Below are 17,692 nucleotides of genomic sequence, written 5' to 3'. Positions count from 1 at the left end.
TGCGAGTGACACAGAAGGTGTCTTGAAACCTGCACAGTTAAGGTCAATGCGAATGTCACTGATCAGCGGTTTCTTTTGTTTTTTCCTGAGATTCTTTTTTTTTTTCTATCGGCCGAAGATTTGGTTTTTCCCCGTGATCATCACGTTTTTCCACGATGATCATAAGTATTTCGTCCGATACAGTCGCACCTCGCTATGCCGGGCGGCCAAGATTCACCAAATCCTGTACGGGATAGCAAATATTCCCAAGAAATCCGGGATAGCAAATTGATTTTACGGTAGAAAAATTTAATTCTCAAGGAATTTTATACAGGACAGCAAAGGATCCGGCATATTGAGTTCCGCCATAGCGAGATGCAACTGTATACTGGGATGGTACTCTGAATACGAGCGTCCCCTCCGATGACTTCACTATAATAGTAGACGTACGATTTGGGGTCTAGCAGTATATTGGACTTATATTGGTAAAACCGAGCTTCGGCCGAGTAGTACCCTTCTAGAGCTTGAAGGTTTGTAATAACTTGACCGAGTGACAATGTGTGATCGACAGTATTACACGACACCCCCATGAACCCGTACTAGATTCTTTGGACATCCTCTGGCAAAGCGTCTATCAATTCATATTCTTGTTGCCGGTTGTCCTATAATTGCCGTTTATATATTTATTTGCTTTTGAGAAAGCTGTCAGCCGCGATAATACTACCTACATGTACACTTTATTGTGGACGCAATGGTATTGGACACTGTCCTATAAAAGGGCAACAAGTTCGGATCACACGATTAAGGCGATACTCGAGTCGGCTCTTTAGAAACAGAATATACGCTACCGTTTCTCTGATTTGCAAACCATATAAACCAGAGTTCGCGCTCCACAGATCGCCCCAAGCCCAAATAAATGATATGTGATCAACCTCCGACATCCGCCATCTTTCCCCGGCACCCTTGTAGCATCTGTAAACCACTCTGGCAAATAGAATCCTCAGGCTTTGAAACAACATACGTATTGAAACATGAGAAGAAAAAAACCTGGACTCCGGAATATCCAAATCCACTATAGAGATGGCTATACGGCAAGAAATATATCTTGAATAATCGTACGACGACGAGGACGACGATGATCTGTATACTAGGTAGTCTTTGAGCGTACAGAAAAGCTTGATGAGCTCCATTGCTTCGGAATGTTGACTAACCATACCGTACGAGATATTGGTCCTCCTTCTCTCTTTGGAATGTTGACTCACCATTATAAGATGTTGAAGATCGTAGCATCCTCATGATTTCCCCACAACGAGAGCTTCGAAATGTCAGCCTCAGCGAAAACACTAGCTCCAGACCTCGTTTTGATACCAAGCTTCTTACAAACCAGGGGTGTAATGTAACGAGGCCACGCTACGGTCTGGGCCCACCACCCGTCTCCCGTCTCACCACCCTTCCCTTCCCCCCCGCACCCCCCGCCCGCGACGGCGGATGAAAGTTGTCCCGTCTATCCGACATGCGAGGCGGCTCGTGGATGTGCCGAACGGTGGGGTGTGTAGAGCGAGCTCAACCAGATATAGGAGCTTGTTGCCCCAAGTTTTGGGGAGGGAGGCTTGAGTCGTGTCGATCTGGTCAACTTATTTACGCATACCTACATGTAGGTACTCGCCCTACCACGTCTGCCTAACTTTATTACAACCTATGTGTGTGCATGACGATGACCCGGAGAGATGGGTTCAGCAAGAAAAAAAGGTATTACTTCATCTATCTATCTATCGAGTCAAGCGACTACCACTATCTTATCCAGATTATTTCTGACACTTTACAGGGGTAAATAAGATCTAGAAATAATGGAGGGGTAAAGAAAAAATACAACCGAGCTCTCCCCTCCTGTTCAAGATCTGCGGATCATACAAAAAAAGAAAAGAAAAATAAGGATACAACTCTCCTGAGCTTGGTTAAAGCTTCGGAACAACACAACAGTTAACAGTTACAGCATCTACCCATCGAAAAAGAACAAAAAAAAAAAAAATAGGAGATCACGGGAGACAGAAGTCATCCAGTAAAGAAAATGGAATAAACGCCATGGCCTGATAAGAGCGCCCCACGATCAACAGAAAGCAAGCAACGAATCCACAAAATACTCCGTACCCAAGCAACCGAACCAGCAAATAAGACATCCCAGGATTAAGTATCAACGAAACAAATAGGAAAAGATGGCACCGACGAGATGATGCAGTGTCGGGACCCATATTCTAATAGATGTTTGGAAATATGTGGGTATGGCAGTGGCAGAGGAAGCTTAACGGCAACAGTGGTGGAGACTAAGCTCCTTTTTGTCGGTATGGGCACTACAGTGGAGATGTCAGTAAGAATCTCGGAGGATGAGTAGCTGTTTAAATACAGCGAGAACTAACCCATCGAGACTATTCCTCCTGGAGGCGGGAATGGCGAATGGCAGGGTGAGGCCAGCCTGGAGATGAGAGAGATTGTTAGTAAGGATGGACAGAGTGAAGGGAAGCAGCAACCGCAGCGGTAAAGCTCAGATAGAGCTCGGGCAAGCATTGAATAAAGAGCACGAAGCTACAGGGAGCAGCAGCAGAGATAAAAGGAGATAAAGGAGCAGGAATTAAAATGGAAACTTACGATGATATAGCCATACATGACAAAGGCCTTGGGAGAAGTTGGGGAAGTGGAAGCGCGCTTGGAGAACATGCGCACAGTCTGGAATGGAAGCGACATTTCTTTATTATTTGGTAGAGAGAGGGTTACTAGGAATGTATTTATTCGGAGGCCGTAAAAGCTGCAGTAAGGGCAATTGACGAGTAAATCGATGAGATCTGTTTGGTTTTTGTGGGGGAGGTGGAGAAGGATGAAGGAGTTTAGGAGCTGTGTTGCCTTTAAGTGTTCCCACAGCTGCTAAGCTCACAGCGAGCTCGTCTTCATATCTAAAGATCAGATTATAGAAAAGGGATCTTCGCAACACTAGCGAATCACAGGCTAGGGATTTCAAAGTGATTTTCGGCGTTCCAATCCTCATGCGCGGCGTATTCTGGGGTACTTAGGGGGTTACAGCCTGTGTGAGTCGACACCTAGCGTGAGGAGGGAGCACGCGAACAACATCCGAAATGGTGCGGGTGGTGAGCTGACATTTGGGGCTTTCTTCCGGAAGAATCCATGGAGGAGGGATGTTATGTAAATACAAGCAACCAACGCGGCGAAATGGACTCAGCCAGCCAGCATTAACTGTGTATATAGCCAGCCAGTAGATAAGATACATGAACCCACCGAGGGAGTAAACAAGGGAATCAAATCTCACCTTAGGATGCATCTGTAAAGTACTGCGGTACTACATCGAGTAGGTAGGTGTGGGTTAGGTGAATACACTACCCTGCCCTGGCATGCTTTGGCGGTACCTGAGCCAAAAAGGGCGGAGAACAAACGTGGATAGGGGTTCGTCGGATGATCCCCGTGAATCACTCCACGTCGTTTCACTCGGTAGCGAAATCAACAGCACAAATAATGAAAATACAAGCTTAAGGTTCCCCAAATGCTGAACCCTGAAGATGGATGATGTGTATGTATTATTGTACATACATGTATGCTGGTACAATTTATGTGCTCTACCTCAACGATTGTGGGGGTTGCATATATGACTTTGTAGGCGAGAAAAAGTGGAATGATAATTGAGGCAGCGAGTGCATTCTTATGATCCTGTGCAGTGCTTGAGGACGCCGTGGCGGACACCTGTGTGGGTGTGGTGGACTACATAGATGTAACCAAACTGGGTTCTGCAGACTACCGACTCCACAAATCGGCTTTTACCGAACCTCACTCAACTGAGGATATCGTCCCGAGTAGGTAGCATACCTTCCACCACCCCGCCAAAAAAAACAAAATAATACTTACACAATAATTATTTGCTTCTTTAGAATATTGAGCCTTGTTTAGAGACTTCTGAAACGAGGCTCTGCACAAATATCCGGCCGCCGGTTTGTTTGATTGCGAAGAATACGTACGTCCTCTACAGCTACATAGCACTTGCATCCCCCGTGGGAATTAATCCCGAGCCTTGCAATTGCTATGGCCATGGACGCCGAAGCAAGGCCACGCACCACGAGTATGTACCACTGCGCAGCGCGGGGAGGCTTTAATTTAGATATATTGCTTTGCCTACACTTTCGGGAGCGCTGTTGTATTAATGTCATTTATATTGCTTGAGACCCCCATGCGAGTGATCCTGACGTGAAGTTATGGGCTCTAAAGCAACGACACTCAAGTTGAACTACATACGTGCACCATAGCTACATGTGGTAGGTGTTGCACGTTCAAGACCACATTAAGGGTATCTGTGGGGGGGGACAGCTTCATCCGTGGGGGCCCAACACACCAGACCAAGCTTGAGTGAGATCTCATGAACATAATTTCTGAAGTTACTGTTTTACTCTTTTTTCCGGGTATTCATTATGGCCTACAGAAACAGCAATCCCCCGTATTTTGTACCCACCATCGCAAAATTTAATGTCATAAAATACAGAAGCTAAAGAGAAAAGGAGAACCCATATCCTCCCTGCGTTCTCAGAATTAGTTCTAACACGGTCGAAGCGCCTTTTTAAATCTACGCCTCTAGCTCATCTGCAGGAATATCGTCTTGATCCTTGCCAACAATCGCATTTGACACCTTCCAGCATTGAATGAGATTATCCTCAGCCGCCGAGACCATTACCCATGGGTCGTTGGGGTTCCAAGCAAAGTCCGAAACACGGTTGGTGTGACCTCCGTGCATAAATAACCTGAATAGAAACAGTTTGTTAGAATATCAACAAAGACTCTTGGTAGGCGATTGAACATACAATTCTGGGGGACCATCCTCGGCGTCTTCAGCACTTTGCTCTTCCCCAATTCTCGCCAAGTCCCAGAAACAGATGCGCCGATCAGCACTGCTAGACGCCAGAATAGGTTCCTCATGTGGATGCCAGCTCAATCCGTTCACTTCCGCGTTATGTCCCGCCAAACTGTGGAGCTTGAGCTTCAAGCTCCGCAGGTCCCACAGCGCAACAGTCTTGTCGGCAGATGCAGTAGCGACAACATAGTCTGATGCTGGGTTGAAAGCGATACAGTTAACAGCATCCGTATGTGCAACAACTTTGTGGGCCGCGGAAGTGGTATCTGACGAGCGGACATCAACAATTTGGAGTGTGTGGTCGTCCGATACTGAACCAAAGAGAGCATCATGGCAAGGGTGATAGGAAACGTCATTTACAATCGCAGAGTGATGTGTGTATACGCGGACGGGGGAGAGTTGGGTGTTAGTTTTGGTATAGCTGGTAGTATCCCATAGTCTCACTGTTGCGTCTTCTGAACCAGTGATAAGATGCCCCTCTTTGTGGGGATTCCAGTTCAGACCGTAACCTTCTTTCTCATGCCCAATGAGTGTCATCTGTGGGAGACATGTCCGGGTATTTGCAGGCATCAATGGGTGCTTTGTCTTGTCAAATATCAACACCTTTCCGTCGGCGCACATAGTTGCAATAAGGTCGGGCTTTTGGGGCATGTATCGAGCTTTGTTAACTTCACCCTCGTGAACCATTTTTTGCTGGATGTGGAGGCGACATTCGGCGCCACCACCGTAACCACCGATTTCTTCTTTATCCTCATCGTACCGACTTGGGTCTTGACCTGGAGCTGGAACTGGGTTGGGAAGTTGGACTTCGGCGATTTGGAGGTAGTTTATATCATTGCCAGATGTATGGGTACCGATCAGGAGACGATGAGTAGAGTAGTTCTTGCCCGGGTGTCTATAAAGAGCTGTCAGATCTATTTTTGTTAATTGGGCCCCGGGGGGGGGGGGGGGGTTTACGTCTGTTTATCGGGGAACCATTGTGTGGTCAGTGTTGGCCATTCAAGCGCTGAACTACAGTAGGTTAATAGCTGTGCTCGGTATTCGTGTTTGGGTTCGAACAAACCTCAGGATCAGGTCGTAGAGAAATGGGGCATTCTTCTTCCAGATCTTGTACTCTATCGTGCGCATGTAAGGTCAGTCCCTGCAGTATAATGTACCGCAAATGTAGGAGCCTACCCTCGTTGATGATCTTGTCTACCACAATCTGTTCCTCTCTATCACGGAGTGAAGGGTCCACTAGTGTCCATAAACGTTAGCCAAATTGCTAAATGTTGAGCTTTGAGGACAGGTGAGCGTACTGTCGATATCTTCATCCATGTTTGCCGACATTTTGGAAATGGGTATATAGTAGTCGTATCTTCGTTACTGGTCGTGGCTCGAAATTCGAGTAATCGTCTTGCGTTGTTAATGCGATGATGGTGAGGTTGAGCGCGAGAGCCAGGAAGGCATGTAAGTTTTGGAATTCACGTCGCGTCTCTCAGTTGGTTGCACGAAGAATCACCCGACATCGCCTGAAATGGCAATTTACTAGGAAATACATGGATTATCTCGTTTATTGAATAGATAGCTTTTGAATAAAAATAAAAATACGCAAGATTTATATTAAAGTATATCCGATACATTTATGCCTGATTTCAAGTAGCTCACCTTTTTGATAGATCAGGTGGCAGTGTGCGGCAGACTGATTGCTCCTCTGAAGAAACGCAACGTCACGAATACCTACATACATACACTCAGTGTGACTCAAAATAACACCCTTCCGACGGTGTACCATAACTCTTTGGGATCTGAGTTCGCTACTGCTTTTTTCTTGAATTTGCTCTGTTTCTTTTGTTATCTTTTCTAGGGAAGGAGGGATTATAGTTCACCACCCATCCGCCACTTCACACCTGCTTTGTTTTAGCTGCTATTGCCTTTTCGCACCATCTATATTCTCACGATGGGTGTTCCAAAGTTCTTCAGATGGATGTCTGAGCGCTATCCTACGATATCCCAGCTTATTGCTGAGAATCGTATTCCTGAGTTTGACTGTCTTTACGTATGAAATAAGCTCTCTTTGCTTTGCGAAATGGTCGAGCTTAATGCTAATTTGCGCTTGGTGGCAATAGTTGGATATGAACGGCATTATCCACAACTGTACTCACAGTGACTCCGATAGTCCGACATTCCGTATGACAGAGGAGAAGATGTTCATCGCTATCTTCAATTATATCGAGCATTTGTTCGGAAAAATTAAGCCCAAGAAGGTATTCTTCATGGCCATTGATGGGGTTGCCCCTCGTGCAAAGATGAATCAGCAACGCGCCCGACGGTTCAGAACAGCTCTAGACGCAGAAAATGCGAGGCTTAAGGCAATTAAAGAAGGAATAGAGATGCCCAAGGAAGCTGCCTTTGATAGCAACTGCATTACTCCAGGTTAGTGGCGGGGTTAATAATCATAAGGCTCTTCGAGCTCCGCGGCTAACGATGTCATAGGTACCGAGTTTATGGCCCGGCTGACTACACAACTTAAATATTTTATTAGCAAAAAGGTATCGGAAGATATCGACTGGCAATGTGTGGATGTAATCCTCTCTGGTCATGAGGTTCCCGGAGAAGGAGAACATAAGATTATGGAGTACATCCGCCTGGCAAAGGCGCAACCTGACTATAATCCAAACGTTCGTCATTGTTTGTACGGGCTCGATGCGGATCTCATCATGTTGGGGCTCTTGTCCCATGATCCTCATTTCTGTCTTCTCAGAGAAGAAGTAACCTTCGGCAAGGCCAAGGCAAAGTCGAAGGAACTCGAGCATCAGAATTTCTTCCTAATGCATCTCAGCGTTGTTCGCGAATATCTAGAACACGAATTCCAGGAGTTAAAAGAACCAGGCGTTTTGAGTTTCCCGTTTGATATGGAGCGGGTCATAGATGATTTCATTCTACTAGCATTTTTCGTTGGCAACGATTTTTTGCCCAACTTACCTAATCTACACATCAACGAAGGCGCACTAGCCCTTCAATTCAAGGTTTACAAAGAAATCTTAAAAAAGAGCACTGGATACATCAACGAGCACGGCGTCATTAATTTGGAGCGGTTGTCGCTGCTGTTGCAGGAGCTTTCGGTGTACGAGAAGGATTTTTTTGAAGCGGAGGTTTCTGATGCGAACTGGCTAAAGGGTAAACAAAGAGGTCACCTGGAAGCACTTGAACAGTCCAAGAAACAGAAAAAAGGCAAGCTTGTTATTACGACTGAGCAAAAGGATATGTATAAAAAGATCAAGAAATGGCTCGAAAATAAGCGGAAGGGGAAGGGCACGAAGCTGTTTAATGTCCCTGCAAGCTATTCTGCAGCTGATAGGAGGTTTGTGGAGGAACTTGCTGCATCATTAAGGTTGAAGTGTGAAAGAGTCGAAAACGAGCAGCAGGAATTACACCTGCAGTTAAGCCACTACCCCAACGAGGAAGAAGGATCTGATGACGAAGAGGAGGAAGGTCAAATTGCTCTTTTAAGAGTGTTTAAGACATATGACAAGGCATCGGTAGTAGATGTATCGTCAGATGACGCGAAGGAAGTGATGCAAAAGAAATATGACGCTTTGTTTTATAAGTGGAAGGATGATTATTACAAGGTGAGTACATGTAGTTTCCCCGCTATCCCCGAAGTAACTAAAATTGGATTTAGGAAAAACTTGGCTTTGGTCTTGAAGATAAAAAAGAGATGAGAGATTTGACAGAGAATTACATCGAAGGTCTGCAATGGGTGCTCTACTACTATTACAGAGGTGTAGCATCTTGGCCATGGTTCTACCGCTATCACTATTCTCCAAAGATTTCCGATATTCATAGAGGACTTGGCGCAAACCTGAATTTTACGCTCGGAAAACCGTTCAAACCCTATGAACAATTGATGGGGGTTCTTCCCGATAGATCAAAATCGATTGTACCAGAGGCATATCATGTAAGAGATATTCCATTGTCCTCAGTAAATTGAACTAACATAGTTCGCTCTCTAGTCATTGATGACCGATGAGAAATCGCCCATCATCGATTTCTACCCTCGTGATTTTGAGCTCGATATGAACGGCAAAAAAATGGAATGGGAGGCTGTCGTCAAGATCCCTTTCATTGACGAAACCCGTCTCATTCCCGCTATGCGAAGTGTAGAGCATAGACTAACCGAACGCGAGAAGGAGCGTAACAGCTTCGGTATCACACTGAAGTTCTCCTATTCTCCAAGCGTTGATGAGTTGTACCCAAGTAGCATGCCCGGAATATTTCCAGATATCCCGCATTGTCGCTGCGTGCTCAATGTGTTTGAGCTACCTACGCTCGATGGTTTGGATATTATTGTGGGATTATGCGAGGGCGCCGGCGTCGGACTGGAATCACTTGCTGGGTTCCCAAGTTTGAAGGTTTTAAAACATACGGCGAGTTTGGAGTTTCACGGAGTCAATGTTTTCCAACAAGATAGCAGGAATGAGAGTATGGTTTTAAGGTTGGAGAACGCGTATGAGGGTGGGAAGTTGGAGGCTGCGAAGAAAAAGCTGGGCAAGAAAGTGTTTGTTGGTATGTACTATCTTGCAATCTTTGATGAATCGTATTAATGGTATTTCAGGATATCCATTTTTGCAGGAGGCCAAGGTCACTGCAATTTCAGATGAGTTGTTCAAGTACCAACTCTCGGATGGCCAAATCATGCCTATTCCTCATGGCCCGTATGAAATCGAGGCATGGAAGAAAAAGGCGGAGAGAATGGAGAACGCCTATAGCAAGCGAATGGGTATTGTCATTGGCCCAGTTGAAGTAGTTGTTCATACGAGCATCCTCAAGGGGTTGAAGAGAACCGAGGATGGTGCTATGGTCAAGGAGTATGCAGTGATCCCCGGGATCGAGACAGATTACGCTGCGCAGGCGGTTGTGGACGAGGTTGTGAATGAAGATACAAGGTTCATAGAAAAAGAACCCCTTCCGATTACTGAAGAGTTCCCGGAGGGTTCAAGGGCCTTCTTCTTGGGAGAATTCAATTTTGGAAGGCCGTTAGAGGTTTTTAGACATCATCCAGAGAACAAAGTTGACATCTGGATTTATATTATGGTAAGGATCAAAAAAGCTCCCTATGATAAGATAATAGTTATTAACGTACACCAGAAAGGGAAAGAGCCCGATTTCGGCCAACAAATCGCGCTCAAGGCGGAACAAACAACTCGCTACCTTCCTTCATACACCGTTGCCCGCCAGCTTGGTCTCAACCCCCTTGTTCTGAGTAAAATCACGTCATCGTTCTCTGTTACAGTCGATGATCAACGCTGCAACCTTGGCCTCAACCTCAAATTTGAAGCCAAAAAGCTTAAAGTACTTGGATACTCCCGCCGCGGAGATTCAGGATGGGAATTCTCGGAGAAGGCCATTGACCTTCTCCGAGAATATATGGCGAAATTTCCAGCTTTCTTCAAAGGAGTGATGAGAAATCCCCATGGGGATATATACACTGATACCGACTTCTTTGACCCCTCTGAGAGCAAGGCAAGAGTCAAGGAGATTATTGATTGGTTGAAAACTATCCAAACAAGATCTTTTGAGAAGGTTCCACTAGAAGCGCAACAGCTAGAGCCGGAGGTTGTTAAGGAGATTGAACAAGCAGCTGATGCATACCTCGCCGCCAACCAGGAAGGTGATTTCAAACGCATTTATAATGTTCCCAGAAGGGCTCTTCTTAAGCCTAGCGATGCAGAACACATGCTTCAAAACCAATGGTTCGCCATTGGCGACCGCGTAGTCTATGTTCAAGACTCTGGAAAGGTCCCGATTGCAACTCGTGGTACCGTTGTTGGATTGACACGCACTTCCAGAGCCATGCTACTTGATGTTGTTTTTGATGCTACTTTTATGTCCGGCACCACTCTGAGTGAACGGTGCTCCCCCTTCCGCGGGATGACAGTACCCACTTCATCCGTGCTGAACTTAACAAACCGTCAACTTATCGCCTTTTCAAAAGCCAGCGCTGAAAAGAACCCCACTCCTGTACCCGAGCCTATCTCTGCACTGGCATCCAACTCCAATGGCCGTATTCTCCCCACAGAAGGTCTCAAACCGGCACAGGCTCCAGGACAATTGATGGGCTCCTTCAGTAGTGCTGTTCAAGGAGGTGGAAACAGCCGCGGAGGCCGCGGGGGGCGTGGAAACCGTAGTGGTAACCACACCCCCGATGGAGTCAGTGGTAGAGGCGGCCACGGAGGATCTCCGAGGGGGCCAACAAACATGACTATGCGGGGCGGTCCCCCGGTTATCATGCAAAGGCCGCAACAACATAATCAGCCTCAGCCAAATGGGTCTAATGGACAACCAGGCTTCCAACATCGTGGTCAGCAAGGCGGAAAAGATGAGCAGGACGGGCAACCTCAGGCTGGTAGAGGAACCTATAATAATGTTCCACCACCGGCCGCATTGAACGCCCGCGGAGGGGGAGGAGGAGGAGGGCCCAGAGGAAGGGGGAGAGGAGGGAGGGGCAGAGGAAGAGGTGATAGAGGCGATAGAGGAAATGCGGGGAACAGGAGTACAATGCCAGTTCCAGTTGGAGAACCGCAGTAGCTTAGATGTACCTATATAGCGAAGACGAGCCTCTAATGCGGCCAAATGTTGTTCCTAATTAATATGGTGTAACTACCTAATTAATAGCAATAATTTTGGGCGTATTAAGGGCGCGAAATTCATATAGGCATTATATCCAGATTAAATGAAAAAGATATTTGTAGTTGCCCAGCTCTATGGCTACATTTGTACGTGCATTGAGAACCTTCACACCACATCACTCGACTCGTTGACTTAGCCGCGTAATACGGCAATTGATAATTTTGCGACCAGGATCCTGGCTGAAGTAATAATGTGCAGGGATTAATTCTTTGCTTGCTTATGAAAGTACCTGTAAGTACTATGCCCTGCATACATGTAGGTACTCTGCTCCGTTCTCTGGATAGACTAGCAATGCAGAGCTTCAGATTCCGAAAGCTGAGATGAGATGACTGCGCGGGGGCTGTGAACGAATGGTGGTAGCGAAACACCACTGCATGTTCTTGAAACCTTCTTTTACGAGGCTGATCTTTGACAGTGAGTGCGTTTGTGACGGTCGCCCTCCCACGGAGGAGAAGTATTGGTCGACAGTTAGTAGGACGCATATGCAGGGTCCTGTACTAGAGCAGAGTAGAGTGCCCTACATGATGTACTCTTTTTTTTTTTTTTTTTTTGTTTAATTCATTAATTGCATGCAACTCACATGATGTACTCTACGTACCTACATAAACGGATGACGACTAGCAGACAGGGATGTCGGGGGATGGGATTGAGGCAATCAATGATCGTGAAACTTGCAACAACATGAGTGACCATGTACCAGCCAAGTACATGTAGCTAGGAGGGGGGTGCGAGCAGGGTGTTGATGGGAGACCTAGGTACATACTTGTAGCTGACAGGCAACATGTATGTTCAGAATGTCGGACCCTGCGATCCTGCTTTCCTTTTATTTTCGGGTTTTACTTTCTCTGTTAATTCTCGGGATCGTGCTTCTCGATCTGGTTTATTCGCAGCTTGATTGTAGCACATATTCTGGCTGTTCTCAGCGGCTACGATACGAGTTAAAGGCGGGGATCCGGAAAAGATACCTAGGTGGGCTGTAGATTAGGTCCCTCTGTTGCCTTAACCCCCCCTCCCCTCCCCTCCCCGGATAAGTACCTCTACGAAAGAGTACATACTATGGTCATACCTGCCCACTCACCCCCTTCGATGGTGTTTCAGAAACGGTAAATAGGAAGTTGCGTTGAACGCGCGGTGTTCCCTGTGGCAAGCGATCCAGGCAAGGGATGTCCCCTGCCTTGAGGGGGCATGTTTGTGTGCGCCCTCCCTGCCCGCCTGAGATGTGGACTCTCTATATCTACATAAGCTGGCCCCCAAGGGTTTTCAGTCGGATTTTTTTGTTTCTCTTCTTACGTTTTTTTTTTTTTGCTTGCTGATCAATCGGGATTGCCTGCTCTCTCTTTCTATTAGCCCAGCTAGACATCCATCACTTGCGATTACATACGTAGACATAGTAGACAACGTTGCAGTATCATTCTACGTCCACATACCACCACATATACAACAATAAAGACATCATCCATCCCTCGAGTCGGTTTCTCAAACACTCCACTCAAACAATTCATCGAATAAACAAACCATCAATCTCCGAGATGCAGTTCCTCCCCCTCATTCTGACCCTCGTGGCCACCCTCTCTGCAGCCCAGGCTCAAAATGCAACTACTACCTGGTACAATACCACTACATCCACCTCCCCCACCACCGCTCTCCCCGAGACCACCACAGCAGCGGCCAATACTACTGCTGGCCGCAACACAACCGTCGTAACTTCCTTCATCACGAGCGTCCACAGTGCATCTGCCACCGGTTCTGGAAACCTCTCCACTACTGCGACAACGGTGGTTGTTGTTGGACCGAGCACTACTGCGGCGTCGGCATCCGCGAGTACGACTGCTACCAGTGAGTTGGCTGGCAATGGAAATGGTGCCGGTGAGCTTGGGAAGGTTGGAGGCTCAATGGGCGCGTTTGCGATTGCGTTGGGAGTCGTGATGTTGGGGCATATTCTGTAGTCAGTGGGCTAGAGACACTTAAAGAAAACTTGAAAAAGGAAAAAAAAATGTTTGCTGGATTGGAGCACTGTGTACAAATCGCGACTAAGCGGGTATTGATAGGCTTGGGTTAGGCTGAGTTATTTAATGATTAATGGCTTGGGCACTTTTATTTTTTCACTTCTCTGTGGTCGGGATCATAGAGGGAGGATGGGATTAGTAGCCCGCCGAGTGTACTGTACAAAGGCGGATTTCTTTTTTTGTATTAACTGGCGCTTTTTTGAAATTATTAAAGTTTGCTTTTTTCTATTATATGCGAGATCGTTATCTTTATCTTAGACTGATCTCGGTACTCATCACTACTCGTATTTCTCTGACGTTTGTGGACGCGACTGATATTGCATGCCATACAAAAATACGCCAAGCTCATGATTTTGGGTGTATGCAATAGTAGAGTAGATGCCTCGCGGCTGCAGTTTCTTCCAAGAAACTGCCAAGCAGGGAGGGCACACAACGCACTTTGAGACAGTCAAGTAATAGTTTCACAGTTACAATACTCGAGTGACGGTGACAGAGACTTTGGGTGTGTGACAAGTTGCCGAGATTTCGGATACTCGACACTCATATACATGTAGTTAATTTTCTCCTTGATTCATGCACTTGCAATTGAATGCAGGCAGGAACCGACACACAGCGGCGAGACGAACCTGGCCCAAAGTGAAGGCAGCCGCCCGCGAGGCACACACAGACATGTTTGGTGTTTATAATTCATGCGACAGATTGGATGTATTATGTCGGAGAGGTTTGTTATGATTTGTTAGGGATGGAGTTAGAATATGGTATGTGTGGGTTGGTGGGTTGTCGAGTGATTATTGGTGAAGGCAAAGTCGAGTGAGATGTAATGCTCAGGAAGGTTGGTTTTGTTACTGGCTCATATATTCTGCGCATGCCCGGCCGGGACGGTTGGGTTGAGACTTGCAGAAATCTGCACTTAGTAGTCACTTCTGCCTTCCACAACTTTCTCTACTGCGCATGTTGTTCTTTTACACCAAGTCAAAAACACATGCAGTCTCAACGGAAGCCAACAAGCGTCAAGATCTGGCTTTTATACCTCACTTTCGTTTTATGACCGATCCTTCCTTCACGTCCGTTAAATTTCTACGCCAAAACTTTAGGTTTCTATTTTAGTTAACTTCTTCAACTACATAATCCTAACAAGCCATCGTCGCATAAATGCCAATTAAGGATGACTATGTTCACAAACCTACTACAGGAGTTCGCTTCAATGGTTCAAAAACATCATATTGTGGACAGTCTTATCCAGAACCTGTGTTTACCTTTAGTTCGGCACTTTCTCCCCCGACATTCGCCCCGGAGAGTATCATGAAGACATTGATCAGCTCTATCGATGCGTTGCCGTTTTCAGAATGCGGGTGTGTTAATTTATATGTTTTTTTCTCATTCATTGTAACTCACTTCATAGGTCCATCAAACACAAACTACTAGTCGAGGAGCTCTGTACCTTCGTTGAAGACATCGACAGCATTCATTACGATAGAGGGGGCGAAAGCCTGAGATCCAAGTTGATGAAGCTAGTTGACGGGTTTAATCATTGGGCCCCAAAGCCTCCGGTGAGACCAATTAAGCTTAAGAGTATTATCGGCCCCCCTGGGGTACATGCGATCATCGAGGCCCCCAGTGATCTATCAAGACCCTTGGTATGTTCCTTTGTTTATCACTGGTTTACCATGTTCTACTTATTGATATTTTTAAGGTTTTCTATTATCCTTTGAAAGGAGAAACCTCAATTGAGAAAGCCTTTTTTACCAATGGATCGGCCGCTTATCCTGTGCGATATGAGTCTGTTTGGAAGGGACTTACCGACGCTAAGGCCGAGGATATTTGGAAATTGTACAAGGCTGCGGAACAAATACTTGTCGGCGAAGCTAGAGAATACTCTAACGTTCGTCCATACACCTGTGGAAAGAAAAAATTACTTTTGGATTTACACCACCGAGGCCTTTCTTTAAACATTGAGCCGATTTGGACAGGATTTGAGGAGCAATTTTTGAATACTTGTACCTCTCTTCGCTCGATGCAAACGACCATCGAAAGATCGGATGAATTTCTTCCGGAACGCTGCTACAAGTTTGACTTTGAGAATTGTGGAGGCTGGGAAGCGTATAGATTTTGCCGTTTCATGCGTCAAATCGTGGTCCCGATTGAACAGACGGTTGGTATCGTCTCTGGGGAAAAGGTTGTAATAAAACCTTTGCTCTGGGATCCACATCAGAGCTATTATTCCCTGAGAAATAAGACCACCTGGGGCCTCTATCCTACATATCTTGAGTGGGACGAGAATACAGAGAGCTTTACCGGAGCGATCAAACTTGCATCAAACTTCCCTGAACGTACTCACGTGGATGTCCGCTGCGATATCTACGCAAGAACTTCAGAGACTCTTCCAGTGGGGGTAAGATTCGAAACAATCTTAAAATCCTTTATTACTTTACGTGTATACGTTCCTGCCTATAAAGCTCCGAGAACAACCCCCACCAAATCAGAAAAAGTATCAAGGCTGGATGACTCCTTATTATCTACGGGCGAATATGAGAAAAATTCTACGTTGGATCAAATCGTTCAACATAAAGCATACAAATTTTTGCAAAGCTCCAGTCACCCGCCGCTGAAATTGACTGTATATAGAGCGCAGGATGAGGAGACATCAGTACCATCAGAAAATGGGGCCTCTCATACTGATCACAAACCGATATGCCCGATGATTAGTGGTGGTTACGGTGGTACTAGTCCTATGTTTAAACAGCGAAAGATTAAACATGAAAGCGAAGGTATTCTTTCGTTACGCTGGGACCCCGAGCAATGGTTGAGCATCGTTTTTCGCATTGAACCTGAGGGAGGGGTGGAGTGGAGATCTATAAGTAATTGGGAGGTCATGTCCGAAAAGTCTGGAAGCGATTTGAGCGAGAGCGACGATTCAGTTGAGAAAGACGAAGAGTCCTTGGAAAACAACTTGGAACAGATTCAATACGTAGGTCAGACCGTTTGTGCGAGGAAGCTTAAAAGTTTGTGAGATTAATATAATATCTATCTAGGAAGGAGATAACCTCACCCTCGGTTTGGAGGTTGAACTGATATTAACAAGAGGGGTAGGTCGTTCTGGTTATGAATTCTACGAAGATATCTCCGCCATTTTCAATGAGCTACCAAGTGTGAAGGTACAGTCGATAGTGACAAATAAGCCTAGCTCATTTGGTTCAGCTATATTTTCAGCAGATGCAGAAATGAAGGACAGGATGCTCGAGAATGAGAACTTCGAAGGCCACGGCTATCTAGGACTGGGTATCGAGAAGCAACGATGCATTCAGTGGAGAAAACTCACATTGCCCCAAAATTTTGAGATCTTTGCGAGCATTCCATGATGATATCGAGGATGTCATCACGATATCGGTACATATTGGAAAGAAAGGAGGATATAATCTCCAGGAAGTAAAGTGTATTGCAAAGGCAATAATAATTTTTGGGGATCTCTTTGATTACACTAAGATAATGCGTGACGAGAGTGAGCAACCTATGTCTCCCGATTTTGGGTCCAGTCGGCACAACCCATATTCACAGGGGTTTACAACAATCGAACAAATTGACTTGATTGATAAAGCTGCGTCTCTCAGTGATGTTACGAAAATCATGAATCCCGAATATCATGATGTCGAAGAGTACAGGTTTAATTTTTCAAAACTGAAAAGCCAAGGAACAATCGTGTGGACACATTCGATTTCGAAAGCATTAATCGACGGCAGTACTGGAATTATCGCTGGAATGCTCTCAATAAGCACCGCTGCAATGAGCCTTGAGGACGCTTGCTTTGCTGAATTAGCCAAGCACGAAGCTACTTGGGACAACCTGTCATTGCTTCTTGAAAATGACAAGAAGGGCATTGCAAGATTAAGCTTGAATACAGATGAAAATAATACCCCGAAAGCACAGAATTAGTGGAAGAAGATACCGATAGATCACGATACCTATGAGACACTGGTGGGATTTCCTTGCAGAAGTTGTCATTTTATTCTACCCATGCCTTTCCTTTGATTTTCCGGACCTTCTGACTATGATTCACATGGTTGTATGTATTGTTTCGAATTGTTTCAGTCCGGGGGCGCAGAATGCGTGATAAGCAATTGTTAATTCGAGGGGGTGG

The 17,692-nt window shown here is 45.8% G+C and overlaps 7 protein-coding genes across 7 annotated transcripts; 4 read left to right on the top strand and 3 right to left on the bottom strand.

Moving 5' to 3' along the window:
* Window positions 1–906: 906 nt before the first annotated feature.
* On the bottom strand, window positions 907–1,494 carry LAJ45_04814 (uncharacterized protein; the record flags this gene model as incomplete). The annotated part of the gene is made up of 5 exons (XM_046114390.1): window positions 907–941; window positions 1,001–1,063; window positions 1,191–1,294; window positions 1,348–1,354; window positions 1,407–1,494. The coding sequence occupies 5 exons, from the start codon at window positions 1,492–1,494 to the stop codon at window positions 907–909; spliced, it is 297 nt and encodes a 98-aa protein (XP_045972416.1).
* A 784-nt stretch (window positions 1,495–2,278) lies between these two features.
* On the bottom strand, window positions 2,279–2,718 carry LAJ45_04813 (uncharacterized protein; the record flags this gene model as incomplete). The annotated part of the gene is made up of 3 exons (XM_046114389.1): window positions 2,279–2,327; window positions 2,394–2,449; window positions 2,623–2,718. 3 exons carry the CDS (start codon window positions 2,716–2,718, stop codon window positions 2,279–2,281), a joined length of 201 nt encoding a protein of 66 aa, XP_045972415.1.
* Window positions 2,719–4,594: 1,876 nt separating this feature from the next.
* Window positions 4,595–6,208, bottom strand: LAJ45_04812 (uncharacterized protein; the record flags this gene model as incomplete). The annotated part of the gene is made up of 6 exons (XM_046114388.1): window positions 4,595–4,769; window positions 4,830–5,774; window positions 5,837–5,890; window positions 5,943–5,994; window positions 6,056–6,115; window positions 6,178–6,208. The coding sequence occupies 6 exons, from the start codon at window positions 6,206–6,208 to the stop codon at window positions 4,595–4,597; spliced, it is 1,317 nt and encodes a 438-aa protein (XP_045972414.1).
* A 610-nt stretch (window positions 6,209–6,818) lies between these two features.
* Window positions 6,819–11,449, top strand: LAJ45_04811 (uncharacterized protein; the record flags this gene model as incomplete). Its single annotated transcript, XM_046114387.1, has 7 exons — window positions 6,819–6,917; window positions 6,988–7,294; window positions 7,355–8,490; window positions 8,544–8,819; window positions 8,875–9,427; window positions 9,477–9,955; window positions 10,010–11,449. The coding sequence occupies 7 exons, from the start codon at window positions 6,819–6,821 to the stop codon at window positions 11,447–11,449; spliced, it is 4,290 nt and encodes a 1,429-aa protein (XP_045972413.1).
* Window positions 11,450–13,080: 1,631 nt separating this feature from the next.
* LAJ45_04810 (uncharacterized protein) lies at window positions 13,081–13,497 on the top strand (the record flags this gene model as incomplete). The annotated part of the gene is made up of 1 exon (XM_046114386.1): window positions 13,081–13,497. One exon carries the CDS (start codon window positions 13,081–13,083, stop codon window positions 13,495–13,497), a length of 417 nt encoding a protein of 138 aa, XP_045972412.1.
* A 1,212-nt stretch (window positions 13,498–14,709) lies between these two features.
* LAJ45_04809 (uncharacterized protein) lies at window positions 14,710–16,916 on the top strand (the record flags this gene model as incomplete). Its single annotated transcript, XM_046114385.1, has 4 exons — window positions 14,710–14,909; window positions 14,960–15,194; window positions 15,251–16,525; window positions 16,590–16,916. 4 exons carry the CDS (start codon window positions 14,710–14,712, stop codon window positions 16,914–16,916), a joined length of 2,037 nt encoding a protein of 678 aa, XP_045972411.1.
* A 127-nt stretch (window positions 16,917–17,043) lies between these two features.
* LAJ45_04808 (uncharacterized protein) lies at window positions 17,044–17,487 on the top strand (the record flags this gene model as incomplete). The annotated part of the gene is made up of 1 exon (XM_046114384.1): window positions 17,044–17,487. The coding sequence occupies one exon, from the start codon at window positions 17,044–17,046 to the stop codon at window positions 17,485–17,487; it is 444 nt and encodes a 147-aa protein (XP_045972410.1).
* Window positions 17,488–17,692: the final 205 nt, after the last annotated feature.

The sequence above is a fragment of the Morchella importuna genome, assembly GCF_003444635.1.
Source record: "Morchella importuna strain M04M26 chromosome Unknown Morimp01GS012, whole genome shotgun sequence".
Classification (NCBI taxonomy): domain Eukaryota; kingdom Fungi; phylum Ascomycota; class Pezizomycetes; order Pezizales; family Morchellaceae; genus Morchella; species Morchella importuna.
This window is presented reverse-complemented; position numbering and strand designations above follow the sequence as displayed.